This window comes from Borostomias antarcticus (genome assembly GCF_949987555.1).
Source record: "Borostomias antarcticus genome assembly, chromosome: 14".
Classification (NCBI taxonomy): domain Eukaryota; kingdom Metazoa; phylum Chordata; class Actinopteri; order Stomiiformes; family Stomiidae; genus Borostomias; species Borostomias antarcticus.
This window is the reverse complement of record NC_140247.1, coordinates 24,181,726-24,202,522: the sequence shown is the minus strand read 5'-3', so window position 1 is coordinate 24,202,522 and position 20,797 is coordinate 24,181,726. Positions and strand designations below refer to the sequence as shown.

The 20,797-nt window shown below is 44.5% G+C and overlaps 1 protein-coding gene across 1 annotated transcript in view; it reads right to left on the bottom strand.

Moving 5' to 3' along the window:
* Positions 1 to 6,806: 6,806 nt before the first annotated feature.
* slc16a2 (solute carrier family 16 member 2) overlaps positions 6,807 to 20,797 on the bottom strand; it is a 40,096-nt gene continuing 26,105 nt past the window's right edge. The window contains exons 6-7 of the mRNA XM_084448899.1: positions 12,110 to 12,367; positions 6,807 to 11,435 (exon numbers count right to left, since the gene is read on the bottom strand). Of these exons, the coding sequence (XP_084305025.1) occupies positions 12,126 to 12,367 (242 nt within the window). The 3' untranslated portion in view covers positions 6,807 to 11,435; positions 12,110 to 12,125. The remainder of the gene's footprint in view (positions 11,436 to 12,109; positions 12,368 to 20,797) is intronic.

Below are 20,797 nucleotides of genomic sequence, written 5' to 3'. Positions count from 1 at the left end.
ATTGTTTTAGAATGATTATTCTTATTATCCAAAGCCTTGCCTGCATTCTCCTGCATCTAACTCAGTGTGGGGCTTCGTAGTCGGCTGTGTAGGAACATGATAATGAAGCCATTGCCCACTCGAGCAGTGTAGTGGGTTACACAGGATTTTACAACAGCTACGGGGCATTAGGCCCGACGCGATAGCTCAATTGCTTTTCTACAACGGTTATCTATATTCACACAAAAAACACAGTAGTAGCCTAACATTCAATCATTTATTTACCTGTCATTCTTATCATTTTAGTATTTACATAATCGTCCGCGATAGGCTATAGTTCTGAATTAAATGGTTGCCAGGCAACATAGGCTATCTCGCCTTGTTCACATAAGCCTATAGGCATAAGCATTTATTGGAACATTTCCATCTATGGTGCAGTTATTAAAACAGTTCTCCAGAGCACTCGTTTTTGCTGGTAGGGGTGTGTTGGAGTCGGACTGATGAGTGCGTTTTTGTAATAGGATATAAAAGGAGAGGTTGCTGCGAGTTGTTGCTACGCAAAACCGCTTTATCTTATCAATGGCCTCGTCAATGAGATGGACGGCGCCTTAATACTAATTGTTATGCGGTCGCAGCCGTGGGTTAGTGTTTTACAACGGCTGCTAGCCAATCAGAATCAATTATCCAAACTCTCACTTCCACCAGACCATCAGACTACATCTATATTGTATATAGAATTATATGGATGGTCACAAATTATTCAATCCTATTCATTTATCACCAATATCTCTGGGAAAAGCTAAAATTGCTCTTTCTCATACAATTGTGCTGCTGGATTAAGGTTTTTATTCTTTAGGAATTAAGACTGCTTTTACAGTAGGTATGATGTGAAGTTTCTTTATGAATTAAGACTGCAGTTAGGTATGATGTGAAGTTTCTTTATGAATTAAGACTGCAGCTAGGTATGAAGTGAAGTTTCTTTATGAATTCAGACTGCAGTTAGGTATGAGGTGAAGTTTCTTTATGAATTAAGACTGCAGTTAGGTATGAAGTGAAGTTTCTTTATGAATTCAGACTGCAGTTAGGTATGAAGTGAAGTTTATTTATGAATTAAGACTGCAGCTAGGTATGAAGTTATGTTTCTTTATGAATTCAAACTGCAGTTAGGTATGAAGTGAAGTTTCTTTATGAATTAAGACTGCAGTTAGGTATGAAGTGAAGTTTCTTTATGAATTAAGACTGCAGTTAGGTATGAAGTGAAGTTTATTTATGAATTAAGACTGCAGCTAGGTATGAAGTTATGTTTCTTTATGAATTAAGACTGCAGTTAGGTATGAAGTGAAGTTTCTTTATGAATTACGACTGCAGTTGGGTATGAAGTTATGTTTCTTTATGAATTCAAACTGCAGTTAGGTATGAAGTTATGTTTCTTTATTGAATTGATGTTGAATTGAAGTTAAGTTTCTTTAAGACTGCAGTTAGGTATGACGTTATGTTTCTAATATTGGTAGGTTGTAACACACAGCAGTTTGCCAGATGTGGCTCAGGAGTGAAAAATTCTCCCCATCAATTGTCAATGCTGGGGGGGTGAAATGGACATATCTCGACGTAGGAATGTCACATAGACAAGGAGTTTGGATATAAAGCTATCGACCTAATGAATGCAGCAATACCAAACATTACTACTCGCACGTGCACATGCACAGAGCCACAAAATGCATTAATTGGCGGAGGTCTGTGCTCTCTCAAGCACCATCTCGTTTCTGTTAAAGCACAGGGCTGAGCATCTTCTTGTCAACAAATGTACACCTCTCTTTTTCAGACACAAGAGGGAGTCAGAGTGTAGGGAATAAGCCATTTCCTGTTTGTTCAAAGACAGCTCTTTGAGCTGCAGGAATCAGGAAATTAAGTTGACCATCTTTTGAATAAAGGCTCAAAACAAGTGTCAAAGACATTTTAGAGGACTATTTCGTAAATATGTTTGTGACAACCTTGGTAGCATGATCATTGATTGATTACTGCATGATTTAATGATGGATTATTAGAAAACAAGAAATATTGACCTGTAGGTCTACTGTATGTTACACCTTCAGAACTAGATACTGTACAGTGGCACTTGGAAGTGTCCCCCATCCCCAACCCACGTTGACCTTTTACATACCAACAAACCTGTGAGAAGGTATACATTTAACAGAATCAAAATTGACTGTGAAAACATATAAAATGTTATTGTACAGTAGGCTATATCAGTTGCACTTACTTTTTTTTTCTCTTGTCTTTAGTCGTATACCGTCTTGGTTGCTTCTGTGTGTTTGTTTCCTGTACTGAAGTGATTGTCTACCTGCGCCAGTGTCCCTGTAAGAAAATGAGGAATAGAACATCATAGTCTAGTTGATAATCAAGTTAATACAGTAAAAATGACAATTATACTACCAACCGTGACCCTAATTGCGTTGCTATATGTGTGGTATAAATACAGCTGAGTTGAGCTAACGTACTTGTGATTACCAGGTCACGAGTACAGCTACTGTTGGGTGAAGTTAAGGCATTGCCTCTCCTCTCTTTCTGAGACATGAAAGCTGGTATTATAGTCCAGCAGGAGGGGCCCTCAGATTTTGAGGTACCCCTACCCGAGTTAGAACAAAACACAACCATGTTTTTTCATATCCCCTATGTGTCCCATTAATGAGATGGGTTGTGGAACTTTAGTTTTGTGGGAAATACGTTTTTTGGGCTATTCTTTAGACCTACCCTAATATCTGAAAAAGAGCCAAATTAGGCCTGTCTGGATAGGAGTGAGGTGACAAAAAGCCCATTATTTCATAATGCTCACTCAAATTTGCATCAACTTTGCTGTGGTATTAGGGCAGCGGAAGGATTGGATGCAATGCGCCAAACATTAGTGGGGTGTACAGACGGCCTGGTAGTCCGTTTCTTTGTTTTCAGATGATCATTTATTATACGACATCTGTAAAAGCATCACTGCTCACAGTGGACTTTCGATTGGTCTGAATACAACTCGTCAGTTGTTGTTTCTTCTGTCAAAGAAACACAAGAACAGAACAATGTAACGTTATATATCCATATGTAGTAGTGTTAGTTAATAAAGTTAGCTGCTAGCTTTCTGTTGCACCTGTGCTTAACTATCAGCTGGTATGAGGTTGCTTAGCAACGATAAACATTGCTATTGGGCACATTGTTATTGTAAACAGGTTTCTGTAATAGCAAACATCCTAAATGTGCTCCTAAACTGAGATAAGACAGCAGGTTTCTGTAATGAGGCCCGCATGTCTCAGGATTGTGTTCTCCAAGTCATACGTTCCATACTTTTCTGAGTGAAATACACTTCAGAAATCATTCTTAGTGTAGCGAACCCAAGCTAGACAGATACTGATGTGCTATCATTGGGATCATAATTCATGCACAACAACTTGCCTATTTACCGTCATAAGCAATTAGGAAGTTATTGACAGTTACAGTAAGGGCCAACAACATTATATTACACTCAACCTAATATAATAAGGCACATACAGTAGCCTACATAATTATAATAAAGTCCATGTTCCATTGTTTTCAAATAACTTGATAGACCATTGAACACATTCCTGGTAATACTTTAGAAAATACTGTACAATTATTTAAAAAAAAGATAAGCTTCTGATCTGTGATTTAAATATTTTATTAATGACTGTTTTCAGTTATTGCATTGTCAAAACACTGAGCTCAATTTGTCAAAACACTGAGTTCTTTGACTACAACATGACTAGAATGGACATATCAAATCATTGTGTTAACATGTTAAGCAGGGGACATAAGCGCTCCTTTTTATTTACATTAGGTATCCAAAGAGTCGCTGTCTTGAAAAGAACATGCCGAGCAGCACGATGAGGATCAAAGACAGTTTTGATTCCGTTTCACGATGTATTGTTGCCCATTAATTACACTGACACGTTTCAAGCCTTTGTCAAAGCATGTCTTTGGGTGTAGAGTGCGGCCTAATATAGATGAAATAAGTGACAGATGTTATCTATCACAAGTAAGACAACTCAATCACTCAATCAATCACTCATACAATCAATTGGTCACTCCAACAATACTGGCATGCATGCAGACTGCAGTATGAAAAATGTACAGACTCTTTTCACTTAAAAACCTCTTTTGATGAAGACATCGGGAACACATTAGATATGTCTATGTACAGTACAAGTGTTAGTAAGGGGAATACCCCTCTTTACAGTGCAATACTATAGGGATCAGTGCATCTGTAGTACAGTTGTACAGTACGTTTGTAACCATAGTGACTGACCTCTCATGGCAGACAGGCCTCAACACTGACTACACTGACCCCCTCCCCCCTGCACCTCCGAGCCCCGAACTCACATCCTGTCATTGTCACAACAAGCCCCTCTCCTGGAGTGACACAGAGGTGGTCGGAGTCTTTGGAACACTCTGCGGGATCTTGACACACACACACTTGGTGATTCTGAAATGAAAAATGAGAATTACAGGGTCAAGTCACACACACACACACACACAACCACAGACAAGTAAGGTAGTCAAACACAGTGAGGTCTAAAATAGGATACTCCACTCAATACATAACTACAGTACACAGGGTCCCATTCTGGCCCTCGTTTTGTGCTATACAGTATTGGTTTACCTTGAGCATGATGGAACCTTTTCTGGGGCCCAGGCCACAGACATACTGGAGCAGACTCTGGGTGTAGGGGTGGGATATGGCTTGGGTCTGTAGGGGTGGGATATGGCTTGGGTCTGCAGGGGTGGGATATGGCTTGGGTCTGCAGGGGTGGGATATGGCTTGGGTCTGTAGGGGTGGGATACGGCTTGGGTCTGTAGGGGTGGGATATGGCTTGGGTCTGTAGGGGTGGGATATGGCTTGGGTCTGTAGGGGTGGGATATGGCTTGGGTCTGTAGGGGTGGGATATGGCTTGGGTCTGTAGGGGTGGGATATGGCTTGGGTCTGTAGGGGTGGGATATGGCTTGGGTCTGTAGGGGTGGGATATGGCTTGGGTCTGTAGGGGGGGGATATGGCTTGGGTCTGTAGGGGTGGGATATGGCTTGGGTCTGTAGGGGTGGGATATGGCTTGGGTCTGTAGGGGTGGGATATGGCTTGGGTCTGTAGGGGTGGGATATGGCTTGGGTCTGTAGGGGTGGGATATGGCTTGGGTCTGTAGGGGTGGGATATGGCTTGGGTCTGCAGGGGTGGGATATGGCTTGGGTCTGTAGGGGTGGGATATGGCTTGGGTCACATCCATACCCACCTCATTGACCCGGTTGATGAACTCCAGGCATGTGTTTGACCATTTGAATGTGAAGTAGGCTACATTTCAGTCATGAAATAAGAGTTCCCCTTTAAGCAAGAGAAAATGGATGAAATAAAACAGCAATTTTGCGATTACCTGGTTATTTTAAATGTGCACATGAGCCAGCAGCCAACTTGTAGTTGATATGAGTCGGTATTAGCTATGATATTATTATGGTATTAGAATGAAATCAATGACAATATCGCTGGTCACATTACTTCATGCAAGTAACATTAACGGTAATGTTACATAAACAATAAATTAATATTGAGATGAAGGGCCAATAATAAAGAAAACGAGTTTGGGCAACGTGGAACACAAACAGAAGTTTTGAAATAAGCGCGCAAACTTGCGTTAGCCATTGACAGAGTTGTGGACCAACTTGAAAGTATATCATTATTAAAACATCAGGCATTCATGATACAACAATTAATGACGACTATTATGTTAATATTTCCCTGTAAACGGGTCACCGATGCTGGTGAAGCTTTGTGGTTCACTTTGTGGTGTCAATAGAATTATTCCTGGTCGCAATACAACAATACGAACATGAGTGAGTTATTTGTCACACATGCAATACCCATATCCCGCCACTAGAGGCGCGATACCAACTTTCCATTTGACCTGTGTCGTTACCATGGATGTATTAGGTCGTTACTCTATTGAAGAATTTAAGTTCTATTAATACATCCATGATTGAAGCGCTCTACCTAACACGTGCTCCAGATTCACTTCCTTTCACAGATCTGGTGTGATGTGGTTGGTGTTAATGTGACGATGGGAAACCAGCCGAGCGATGCCCAGTAACTACATGTCAAACAGGGGGAGTGAACAAGTCCACATGTGGAGAGAATCATTTTTGGAATCGTTTTCAGTGGGAGACGGCGCCCTCTGCTGGAGAGTTAACGCCATTACATCGGGTTGCCACTGACAGACAGTAGGTGTTTGTCAAACATTCGACAGCCTTCCTATCCTTCTGCTCATCATTCCATCTCAATCTCTCCTTCCTTCCAACCGTCGACGTATCCCCTGGCCCGGCCCCTAGTCCTCCATCCTGTCGTCCAACCAGCCCCCTGTATTCCAGCAGGCCAGAGGGGCGCAGCACAGTAGGGGTTTGGGGTCAGGAGAGGAGCAGCGGTGGGCCTGGGCCTCACTGCACAGTTGCGGTTGGACCACGTTCTAGTTCACCACGTTCACCACATTCTTCTAGCTCCTGGCAATGGAAGTCACATGGGTATAACGACTGACTGGTGTGTGTGTGTGTGTGTGTGTGTGTGTGTGTGTGTGTGTGTGTGTGTGTGTGTGCTAGATAAACTGACTGTATTGTACGTGACATGACTGTAAAACATGATAATAGTAAAACCAGACAGACTAACGTGGGCTTGACAGAAACACAAGCTTCTTTTTTTTTTTCTCAAGTCATTCAAATAGACCTCAGGCAGGACTATTTATCATATTATATACTTTATTGTTGTTTTAATAGAAAACAATAACAATGTTGCTTGTTTTGCAGAACTTTGCAGAAACACAAAAAGACATAATCTAGCAGCATTTTTTTTATTTATTTCAAATCTTGTGATTTTCACTATTGTTAAAGGTGCTCTGTTCGATGTACTGCTCTTTTTGTAAAAAAAAATAATAATAAAATCCAAGATATGCAATAAATAGGTCCAGGGGAGTTATAACTATCTGTACAGAAAATATAGCCAACGGTGTCGTGCCTCTGGAGCAAATGCAGAATGTCTTTTTATTATGAGCGAAGCCGGCCCGGCGCTGAGTCCCACCCCCTGAACTGCACAGGGCAGCGTCATCTTGATGGACATTTGAGACATGGCCATTGGGAATAGGCCTATATAGCTAACGTTAGCTGAACATGGCTGAGAGAAGTTATAGTCTGGGAGCAAAGACACCACGGTCTTCACCACCACGTTATCCAAATATGTGATGGTGAATAGGCTATACATTACAGTAAGATAATTTATCTAACGTTACAGAGCGTTGGCAAGATATCTAGCAAATTTCGCCATAACATTAGGTGTCAAGAGTAAGCTAGGAATAAGCTTTGGTGTTATAATAATTAGCTAATTACTACAAAGACTAAGTCACGCTGTAAATTATAGTCTAGATGTATATCTTACATGCCTGAAGTAGGCTACTGTAACGTTACTTACGTTGTCCGACATGGTTCTAAAAATTTACTGTTGAATTATTTCAACTGACTAGCGAAGATGCGGCTGGGGAGGTGGGGGTGTGGGGGTGCATATCCATATTTGGAGTGAAAACGCCCACTTGTTTATATCTGATCCGCTGCACCACTGCCCCATCTAGTGGCCGAAAAAAGAAAAGAGAAATCGAACTGAGCACCTTTAAAATGTTTTTCTTTAAAAATCTAAAACAAAATATATATTTTTAAAAGGTTGAGGTTCTGAGAAAAGGAGGTTGACAGTTGTCGGAGGTGAAGAAAGAGAGCGATGAAAGAACATTATAAAGAAGAAAATCCAGGAGATCAAGATGTAAGGCAACATTAAAACAGCACATGGTGACTCATCCAGGAACTATACAAGTACAGAGGTCTGGTTCTATATCCACACACACAGTCGGGATATAGCAGTTTGGAACTAGAGTTCTCTAGATGGTTCCACACTATGGTAACTGAGACATTTGAACACACACACACACACACTGATCTTAGACAGTGTAGTTGTTTGGATTTAGGGAGGATATTGCTGATCCTAGTCCAGCTACTCTGTTCCCCAGAGCTCTCGATCCAATCTTCTCTCACACATCAGTCTGACACGCACACACACACACATACACTTACACACACACACACATACACGCACACACACACACATACACGTACACACACGCATGCACACACATACACACGCACACACACATACACGCACACACACGCGCACACACATACACGCACACACACAATCATCTTCAAAATCATCCTTCCCTGCAGAAAATTGGATTTTCAAGCCCTATGGTTGCCAGGCAAAATATCAACAGCATGAGCAAAATACAGAGAAGCTCTGAATATGAATATTGGTTGTAATTTGTCATGTTTAGCGTGTTTGTAACATTGGTTAGAGTGCCACATCACAGGGCTGAATTCTTGTTTGCAAGTTAGTTAGTAAATGGCCCTTTTGTACAAGTACATGGACCCCTGTCTGTGGCGACGCGCTGCATAGAGAACAGGACTTTGGCCAAACAAATACGGGCTCAGCAAACACAGCCAAGTCATCCTGGCTGCTGCGGGGATTCCATGTGAATCAGTAACCCGTGTGTCTGCTGAATCTCCCATCTCTCCATTGCAAATTCAAAATAAATAAAAAATAGTAAACTGTGACAGCCAAACAACAAATAAATGTTTCAACTCTCAGAACAAAACTAAATCACGTTAGACAGACTCATCATTACAAGCGTCCTGGATTTGCATCATGTTCGCTAACAGACTTTCTGTGTTTCTGTGTGTATCTACAGTTTTAAGGTGGGCACTTTACAGTTTCTATGGAGCTGAAGTGGGCTCTGCCCGTGGCCAGAGAATGTGTGAGGTCAGCAGAGCAGGGCATAATTTGGTAGCAGCACAGATGATCTGCATGACCTATGACCTTTGACTACTCCTTCTACTGTGGCCCTCATTAGGCTCCAGCTGAGAGAGAGAGAAAGGGAGAGAGAGAAAGGGAGAGAGGGAGAGAGAGGGCGGGGTGAAAATTCTGAAGGACAACAGTCATGGCGAGTGGGAGGGAGGGAGAGACAGAGCAGGGAAGATGAGAGGAGTGGGGATGGGTGGAGGGTAGAGACAGAGAGAGAGAGAGGTGGAGGGTAGAGAGAGAGGTGAAGGGGTAGAAGCAGAGAGAGAGGTGGGGGGGGGGGCGGGAGGCACGTAGAGGGAAAACAGAGACATGAAAAGAGGTCAGTCTCTCAGCTGATCCCACCCAGGCTCAAACCTGAGGGAGAGCCCTCCCCGTCCAGCGCTCTACAGTAAGGGGGTCAACACACTGGCTCTGGAACCCTGACCAGCGAAAACAACCTGCCTCGCGGAAATGTGAAGCCATGATTCAAAGAATGCTAACGTATTTGAAATATTGATACTGAAATTTAGCCTCAGTCCTCCTCCTATGCAAATCCTTCTTTCCTAAATAAAAATTTTAAATTTAAAAAAATAAATCTTTCCTTTGATCATCCCAAACCTGAGCCTCTGTCATTATGCATAATGCATACTGTAGATGATTAAAGTGAAAGTGGTCTGAGATGGTCAAAGATAGATCCATGCATCTCTCGCTCACACCCACAGAATGATTAATCTCAGGAGGTAAGTGGTCCAAAGGTTTATGAAGCGTAACAGTCATTTCTCTTCTTGGGTGAAAGTCGACATGAGGCAGAATGACGCCAACAGGGAACGTACGCATGAATAATCTCTCTCATGGGGGAGGGGAGGTGGTTGAGTTTGTAACTATAGCTGAATCTCTGCATTCGACATGAACTATTTCGGATAACCAGACCATACAGTTACACAAGCATACGAACAGGCACACACAAGTACTATATGGTATAGAGTATACTATGGTGAAATGCCCTGTTGTTTTGTATAATTTAAGTGAGTCTGCAAAAGTCCACTGTCGAATAACCAAAAGACTTCTGTCGATACCGCAGAACTGTTAGAGAACAGCCATTCCAAGAGACTGCTAGGAAAACAAACTCATATAATATTTAGAAAACCAAAAAGAAGCACAAACAACCATTCATATTTTCACAAAATCATTTGTTGAAAAGTTGCAGAAACTCTTATTTTTATCCAAAAATGTTTATGAAAAAAGATTTGATATCCCGAAAAACTAAATAAAAAAATAAAAAATAAAAAAGTTTAAGGCTGAGTCAGAAGACTTGAACTAATCGTCTTGTTTGAACAGACCCATGCTCCACCATGGCACAAGTTATTGAAACAAATTGCATAATGTTGTGGATCGGATCTGGGTCAAATACATGTAAAATACTTAGTTTTTGAGGTGCATTTGATTGCCCTAAAGTTGCAGCTGTTAGGACCATCCCATTGGATCAATAATAAGTATTTGACTGTATTTGTAAACAGTATTTGACTCAGGTCAGCTGTAGATGAGGTTGAAATTGTTTCCTTGGGGGAAATGGCCTTTGAGACACATGATAACAAACGAAAAACTATGTTGACCTCACTAATAACAACATCAAATAAAAGATGCAACTGTGACACATCGTTAAGGAAGCTCTTAAAAATGTTAAAATTGACATTAATTAATTGACATTTGTTAAAATAAAGACTAACAACTAAAAACAACAGCAACGAATCACATGATGCACATAAAAGTGTGAGATGTGTGATACAATATCCAGAGTCTTCGCTGTGTTCAGTTATTCTATGTATGCAGTGTTTTAATGTTATTTAAAAATCAAAGCATTTTAAATCATTTACACTCTCCAAAAATAAAACAACGGTTAATGATTGTCTGATGTCAGAAGCCTAGCTAGATTAAAAACATTATTTTCTTCTTTTTTTTAAGGAGGCCCGACAACTTGAATGTTGTACGCAGGATTTAGGTTTGAGCCCAAAAACAATTAAATGAGCTTAAAGCCGAAAGAGAACAGAATACTGGTTTGGATTGTGTGACGCTCAATTTCCTATGTACTGTATACCTCCTCTCCTCCTCCTCCTCCTCCTCCTCCTGTCCTCCTCATCCTCCCCTCCTCCTCCTCTCTTCTCCTCATCCAGTGTTGATGCACTCACCCCCCATCTCTCCATCCAGTCTGGTCTTTTATGGGCAAAGACTCCCAATGGCTTCCTTTCCTGACCAACCAATCACCACTGTCCTCAGAACAACACGTAACCAATCGGCAGCTAGACAGTAGGGAGGGGGCATCCTGGGAAGGCGGCGTCAGAAGTTACACGTTCATCAGGTAGACGGTCCAGATTTAGGGTCGCGCTCAGTTGGTGTTCGTCCTTAGGGAGGTCACAGGCTGAAAGGTCATCCAGCAAGCGGTCCAGGGTCAAGGGGTCAGGGGTGACGGTGGCCTTGAGGTGGCGGTGCAGGTGGAACTGAGACAGTCGGACGGTCTGGGGGTCTCAGGAGGTGCTGGTGGACAGAATCCCTGGAGGGGGTGAAGAGAGTTTACTGTGTGTGTGTGTGTGTGTGTGTGTGTGTGTGTGTGTGTGTGTGTGTGTGTGTGTGTGTGTGTGTGTACATGCGTGCATGTGTGTGTAATTGTACCTGTGAAACTGTGTACAAGTCTGTGCATGTGTGTATGCGTCAGTGTACATGCCCCTGTGTGTGTGTGTGTGTGTGTGTGTGTGTGTGTGTGTGTGTGTGTGTGTGTGTGTGTGTGCGTGCGTGTGCGTGTATGTGTTATATGTCTGTGTGTGCGTGTGTAATTGTACCTGTGAAACTGTGTGTACAAGTCTGTGCGTCTGTGTGCATGTGTGTATGCGTCAGTGTACTGTACATGCCCCTGTGTGTGTGTGTGTGTGTGTGTGTGTGTGTGTGTATGTGTGTGTGTGCACACGTGTATGCACATAATTGCTACTCTTGCACTTTGGCTTCAGCACTAGATTATGCTCTTAGTCACTTGTTTAGACAGGAGATGCACTTGTGAGTTCTGGTGAATAGTAGTACACTGACTGACCTATGTTAAATGCAGTTACTGTAAGTCACTTTGGATAAAAGCGTCTGCTTAATGACTGTAATTATAGTAGTGTAATTACAGTAATGTACAGTAATGTAATGTATAGTAATGTAATGTAGTAATGCATGTGTGTTCACCCTCACCTTTACAAAGCGCTACTCAGATGTGCGTCTCCACGTCAGTGTATCCGGGCAGAATGTCCCCGTTGGAGCAGCAGTTCTCCGCGGGGGGGCGGGGCAGCATGTGGTCGGCGCTCGGGTCCTCCGGCGACCCCCCCTGGCCGTGCTGCGCACGCCGGTGCACCAGGGGTACAAAGAACAGCACCATGCCCCCCACCAAGGGAGGCACGCCCGCCAGGAAGAACGCCACCTGATAGTCCCCAAAGTAGTCCCGGAGCAGGCCTGGGAGGTCGGGAGAGGGGGCAGTTACAACACATGGTATTAATCCAGAATAGCCCCAGTTATTCCTCTTTTATGCTACTACCCCCTTTTCTAGTGCTTTTTTCGTTACTCTGCAACCAGTGTCCTTTTTTCTTTCCTTCCAAGCTTTCATTTCAACTGCTGAAACGCCAAATTTCCCCCCGAGGGGATTTATAAATCTATCTATCTATGACTGAGCGTTGATCCACTTTTGAAAAGCTCTGCTTAGTTTGAACTCTTGGGACCAGTCAATCAGTTTCATTGGGGCCAGGCAAGCTCAATCAATCATTGCTGAATTGATTGGATAGAGACATTATCTACGGTTTGTGTGTTTTTTTTAACCATTGTTTAACCAATGTTTTGAAGATGTGTACTGTATCCTGAACTCGAGGTGCTCTAAGCCGATATTCAGTTGAGGCTGAATTGTGAACGTAGAAGAGTCAATCAGAATTATTTATTAGGCCGCAGGGCACAATCAAAGCAGAGGGTCAGGTAACATGCGTCTTCTCCAGATCGGTGTACATGCCGTTGGATGGATAGGCTATTCGGCCAGTATAGCTGTAAATATCACCCGTCACTTGCACATGTTAAAGTATTTTTATACTTGGTTTAAAAATAAGAGCACGCAAGTGGTCGGTAAGCTGGTTTTAAACAAAGGCAATAGTTTTATTCTGTTACGATTTTGCAGAGTCGGACTCTAGCACAGGAAGTGAATCCAGGCAGAGTGAGTCCGATGTGGACGAGGTCGATAGGTTATATAGTGAAAAAGGAAGTGACATAGTTTCAGGACGAAGAGGACAGGGAAGTGATGTCACACAGGGAAGAATTTGTAGTTTTAACAGACTGATCTATGAGAATGTTGAGGTCAAATGTTGAGGTCTGGACACTGTAGCTCTTATATCTGGCCGTGCGCACGGACATCCAGAACTCTCCGGAACGCTCCAGAGTGCCTCCCGCTCACTCCTGTCCAAGATTTTAGTTTGGAAATGTTCGTCTACTTGCTTGCTGAAATCAAGTTAATCTTGTAATGAGTTATTTTCTATGTGGGACTCGATGTACCTCTCACACCGTGGCCTGAGATCTGCGTGGCCTTGATGAACTCTAGCCCAGCGCTCTCTGGGGTCTGTAGTGGGGCTGGATCTGTCCTTCCCCATCCTGCATGTAATCTGAAATGTTACACCTGCTGCTATGACGTACATTTGTATTGGCTGCTGTACAGTATAACTGTAATCTGAAGGGAATACTGGCCAGAGAGATTTTGCAGTCTTCCACCGACTCAGTGTGTTGTCTCTCTCTGTGCTGTGTGTCTCTCTCCGAGCTGCGTGTCTCTCTGTGCTGCGTGAAGCTATAACAAAGGGCGTTTTATATCCGAGGCCACAGGGACTGAAGACTGACTGTTCTTCCACACTTGCCTTTCACAGACGTTACACAACATGCGCCAACATGCGCTTTTTCAATCTGCTCTGTGTCAAACAGCAGACAAAGCAGCAAACTGTTAAGGATTACAAAAACTGCCAATGAACTCCGTACCCACTATAACACTGTCATCATCCCTCCGTACCCACTATAACACTGTCATCATCCCTCCATACCCACTAAAACACTGTCATCATCCCTCCATACTCACTATAACACTGTCATCATCCCTCCATACCCACTATAACACTGTCATCATCCCTCCGTACCCACTATAACACTGTCATCATCCCTCCATACTCACTATAACACTGTCATCATCCCTCCATACCCACTACAACACTGTCATCATCCCTCCATACCCACTATAACACTCTGTCATCATCCCTCCATACCCACTATAACACTGTCATCATCCCTCCATACCCACTATAACACTCTGTCATCATCCCTCCATACTCACTATAACACTGTCATCATCCCTCCATACCCACTATAACACTCTGTCATCATCCCTCCATACCCACTATAACACTGTCATCATCCCTCCATACCCACTATAACACTCTGTCATCATCCCTCCATACTCACTATAACACTGTCATCATCCCTCCATACTCACTATAACACTCTGTCATCATCCCTCCATACCCACTATAACACTGTAATCATCCCTCCATACCCACTATAACACTGTCATCATCCCTCCATACCCACTATAACACTCTGTCATCATCCCTCCATACCCACTATAACACTGTCATCATCCCTCCATACCCACTATAACACTGTCATCATCCCTCCATACCCACTACAACACTGTCATCATCCCTCCATACCCACTATAACACTCTGTCATCATCCCTCCATACCCACTATAACACTCTGTCATCATCCCTCCGTACCCACTATAACACTGTCATCATCCCTCCATACCCACTACAACACTCTGTCATCATCCCTCCATACCCACTACAACACTCTGTCATCATCCCTCCATACCCACTATAACACTCTGTCATCATCCCTCCATACTCACTATAACACTCTGTCATCATCCCTCCATACTCACTATAACACTCTGTCATCATCCCTCCATACCCACTATAACACTGTCATCATCCCTCCATACTCACTATAACACTGTCATCATCCCTCCATACCCACTATAACACTGTCATCATCCCTCCATACCCACTATAACACTGTCATCATCCCTCCATACCCACTATAACACTCTGTCATCATCCCTCCATACTCACTATAACACTGTCATCATCCCTCCATACCCACTACAACACTGTCATCATCCCTCCATACCCACTATAACACTCTGTCATCATCCCTCCATACTCACTATAACACTGTCATCATCCCTCCATACCCACTATAACACTCTGTCATCATCCCTCCATACTCACTATAACACTCTGTCATCATCCCTCCATACCCACTATAACACTCTGTCATCATCCCTCCATACCCACTATAACACTCTGTCATCATCCCTCCATACCCACTATAACACTCCGTCATCATCCCTCCATACCCACTATAACACTCTGTCATCATCCCTCCATACTCACTATAACACTGTAATCATCCCTCCATACCCACTATAACACTCTGTCATCATCCCTCCATACCCACTATAACACTCTGTCATCATCCCTCCATACCCACTATAACACTCTGTCATCATCCCTCCGTACCCACTACAACACTCTGTCATCATCCCTCCATACCCACTATAACACTCTGTCATCATCCCTCCATACTCACTATAACACTGTAATCATCCCTCCATACCCACTATAACACTCTGTCATCATCCCTCCATACTCACTATAACACTGTCATCATCCCTCCATACCCACTATAACACTGTCATCATCCCTCCATACCCACTATAACACTGTCATCATCCCTCCATACCCACTATAACACTGTCATCATCCCTCCATACCCACTACAACACTCTGTCATCATCCCTCCATACCCACTACAACACTCTGTCATCATCCCTCCATACTCACTATAACACTGTCATCATCCCTCCATACCCACTATAACACTGTCATCATCCCTCCATACCCACTATAACACTCTGTCATCATCCCTCCATACTCACTATAACACTCTGTCATCATCCCTCCATACTCACTATAACACTGTAATCATCCCTCCATACCCACTATAACACTCTGTCATCATCCCTCCATACCCACTATAACACTCTGTCATCATCCCTCCATACCCACTATAACACTCTGTCATCATCCCTCCGTACCCACTACAACACTCTGTCATCATCCCTCCATACCCACTATAACACTCTGTCATCATCCCTCCATACTCACTATAACACTGTAATCATCCCTCCATACCCACTATAACACTCTGTCATCATCCCTCCATACTCACTATAACACTGTCATCATCCCTCCATACCCACTATAACACTGTCATCATCCCTCCATACCCACTACAACACTCTGTCATCATCCCTCCATACCCACTATAACACTGTCATCATCCCTCCATACCCACTACAACACTCTGTCATCATCCCTCCATACCCACTACAACACTCTGTCATCATCCCTCCATACCCACTATAACACTCTGTCATCATCCCTCCATACTCACTATAACACTCTGTCATCATCCCTCCATACTCACTATAACACTCTGTCATCATCCCTCCATACCCACTATAACACTGTCATCATCCCTCCATACTCACTATAACACTGTCATCATCCCTCCATACCCACTATAACACTGTCATCATCCCTCCATACCCACTATAACACTGTCATCATCCCTCCATACTCACTATAACACTGTCATCATCCCTCCATACCCACTATAACACTGTCATCATCCCTCCATACCCACTATAACACTGTCATCATCCCTCCATACCCACTATAACACTCTGTCATCATCCCTCCATACTCACTATAACACTGTCATCATCCCTCCATACCCACTACAACACTGTCATCATCCCTCCATACTCACTATAACACTCTGTCATCATCCCTCCATACTCACTATAACACTGTCATCATCCCTCCATACCCACTACAACACTGTCATCATCCCTCCATACCCACTATAACACTCTGTCATCATCCCTCCATACTCACTATAACACTGTCATCATCCCTCCATACCCACTATAACACTCTGTCATCATCCCTCCATACTCACTATAACACTCTGTCATCATCCCTCCATACCCACTATAACACTCTGTCATCATCCCTCCATACCCACTATAACACTCTGTCATCATCCCTCCATACCCACTATAACACTCCGTCATCATCCCTCCATACCCACTATAACACTCTGTCATCATCCCTCCATACTCACTATAACACTGTAATCATCCCTCCATACCCACTATAACACTCTGTCATCATCCCTCCAAACCCCCTATAACACTGTCATCATCCCTCCATACCCACTATAACACTCTGTCATCATCCCTCCATACCCACTACAACACTCTGTCATCATCCCTCCAAACCCACTATAACACTCCGTCATCATCCCTCCATACCCACTATAACACTCTGTCATCATCCCTCCATACTCACTATAACACTGTAATCATCCCTCCATACCCACTATAACACTCTGTCATCATCCCTCCAAACCCCCTATAACACTGTCATCATCCCTCCATACCCACTATAACACTCTGTCATCATCCCTCCATACCCACTACAACACTCTGTCATCATCCCTCCATACCCACTATAACACTCTGTCATCATCCCTCCAAACCCCCTATAACACTGTCATCATCCCTCCATACCCACTATAACACTCTGTCATCATCCCTCCATACCCACTACAACACTCTGTCATCATCCCTCCATACCCACTATAACACTCTGTCATCATCCCTCCATACCCACTATAACACTCTGCCTTCAGGCTGCAGGTATTGGACTCTGAGGTGCTGCAGTGTGTTCAGAACAGCTTTGTGCCGCGCAGCATTAGGGTGTGTGTTCATCGGCGAGCTGTATTTCAGAGCTGGCGCCGTTTTCTCATTGTTCACAAAGGGTAATGAGCTCTAGGGCGCTATAGAGACGAGAGCTGTGTCCCAAGAGCTTTTTAGCGCTATAGCGTTATATAAAACGCTATATAAAAGTTGAACTTTTTGGGCTAGAGCGCAGGCTTGTAAAACGCTGTTCAGACGACAACGGTCAGTTTTTTGGCAAAACTGCTTGGTGTTGTTCGGCTACATACAGCTTGTCGGTGGACACACACCCTGTCCAGTAAGGCCTTAGTCTGGACAGGTGAAGGCAACTGTTTCTCTTTGTAGTTGCTGTGTGTATCTACTGTATATATGTTGTATACAGGGTCAGTTGAGTTATATGTTTTTTTTCACTGTTTAATGTATAATGTGAGCTGGGAAAAGCATTTCCTCACTGAGGACAATAAACTTCTATCTATCTATCTATCTATCTATCTATCTATCTATCTATCTATCTATCTATCTATCTATCTATCTATCTATCTATCAATCTATCTATCTATCTATCTATCTATCTATCTATCTATCTATCTATCTATCAGTGGGTGAGTTGAACAAGGAGCTGGTAAACTATGCATACGATACTCGGACGTCCCAGGAGACACAGGAGAGCGTAGAGGGGCGCAGGGAAGGGAAGGTGGTTCCTGAAAAGGAAACATGGCTGCCTCTCTCCTGTGAGAAGACATCAGGAGTGGTGGGGCTCGCAGGGAGAGAGACGCTGGCGCCATGGAGTGGACTGACTTCCTCTGATTTATGTCCAGTCTGGTTGCTATTGGTCCAGCTCCCCTCTGCTCCGACCAATAAATGTCCAGCAAAGCATGCCTCCCTGCCTGCTGCCGTAGGGGAGTGTCAGATACAAACACCTGGCATTAATCCAACATGGCTGAGCCTTAATCCAATTTTTGAAAAACTGCTTAGTTTGCACTTTCGGGACCAGTCAATCAGTATCATTGGGGCCAGGCAAGCTCAATCGATCCCTGCTGAATTCCAATGACTATTTTCTTTGTGGGCTGATTGAATAGAGACATTATCTACTGTCGTGTGTTTTGAAGATGTGCATCTTGTTACGGCGCCGCTCCCACACTCATCCCCTCCAGCCCTTCCGCAGCCGGGACGCGTTGTGCGCCGTTCTGGCTCCGTTCCGCGGCGTTCGGGATCTCCCGAATTCCCACCCCCCACCTCTGGAGCTGGGGCGCGTTCGTGCTCCTCATCCCCGGAGAGTGATCCCGAGAGACCTAGCACCTCGGCCCGCGCGCAGCGCGCCCTCCGACGCCGCAGGTGAAGGCAATCTACAAGAACCCTGGTCTACCTCAATCTACAAGAACCCTGGTCTACCTCAATCTACAAGAACCCTGGTCTACCTCAACCTACAAGAACCCTGGTCTACCTCAACCTACAAGAACCCTGGTCTACCTCAACCTACAAGAACCGTGGTCTACCTCAAACTACAAGAACCCTGGTCTACCTCAACCTACAAGAACCCTGGTCTACCTCAACCTACAAGAACCCTGGGCTACCTCAACCTACAAGAACCCTGGTCTTCTCGACGCTCATCGCCAGATCTTCCCATAACGTTACTGTGACCTGGTGTGCAGTGCCGCTTGCCTGTCAATCCACCTCTGGACTGATACTACGGATTCCTCGACCCCTGCCTTGCCCCTGACCTCGACCTTGGATTATATTTACTGGATTACGTACACCGATCGCCTGACCCCGCCTGTGACTTTGACTCTGATTTTTGCCTTGCCCCCGAACTGTTTTGTTAGCCGGTATTTATTCACCAACAGGGCATAATCAAAGGTACTGCAAGATGGAATCTTCTCCAGATGGATGAAGCCATTGTAATGGATAGGCTGTTCGGACAGCGTAGCTATAAATACCAACCGTCACATAAACAATGAAATGTTAAGGGCCGGACACGGCTCCTTTAACATCTGGCAGTGAGCAGCGCACGGATGGCCGTTCCGGGAGCGCTCCCATGTGCCCCCAAACACCCCCCTTTAAAGACATCATGGGAGTGGGTGCATGCCAACTGAGAGATAGTAAACAAGGCCAGCCTGTGCCCAGCCATACATACACACACACACACACACACACACACATACACAAACACAAACACAGGCATCCCAGACCCAGGAGAGTGGATGAGGGCGCCTGTGTAACGAGGAGGCTGGAGTAGGGTAGTCGTTGAGTAGTGAAACCCGTGGTATAAATATCGCCCGGCTGCGTCGTCGAATAGCTTTTCGGTGGTGTAGCGGAGATAGAGCGACGTCTCACGAACGGGCGGGCTCGGGAAAAAACGTCGCTTCGAATCCCACCCCGGGCGATCCGTTAACACGGGTCGGCACAAACGAGCGACACGAACAAAAAACACAACGCAGGGCAGACGCGATGAGGTCCGTCGTCACACGTGGAAGGGAATGCGCTCCCTGAAGCGCCACGCCGCGCTGCGTGAGAAGGAGACGTCGGGAGCCGCGGGGGCTCGGAGGGAGAGAGGCTCCAGGGGGCGAACTGGCTCCAGACTGACTCCTGCTTCCCACTGCTCCGACCAATAAATGGCCTGCATGCCTCCCTGCCTGCCATGAACGTGGGAGTTCTCTTTAATTGGGGGGTGAGTGGGAGAGAAGGACGATAAGGAGGGCGGGGGAGGGAGATGTACGGAGAGAGGGAGTCGAAGGAGAGAAGGAATGCTGTACAGCCTGCTCTTGCAGTCATAGTGTCGGCGAACCTCTCCTGAACTATTTGCTGATCGCCTGTGAATCTGACTCACATACAAATCACTGGCCACTTCTCTCTCTCTAGCTCCGGGTCTCTGGAACCGAGCCGACAACTCCCTCCGTCCGTCTCCCCGTGAACTCCTCCGCGAGCCTCCACACCCTGGGCAGGCTAAACTATCTACTACTATCTGATAACCGCTGAGGGGCGTCAACTGTGGATGG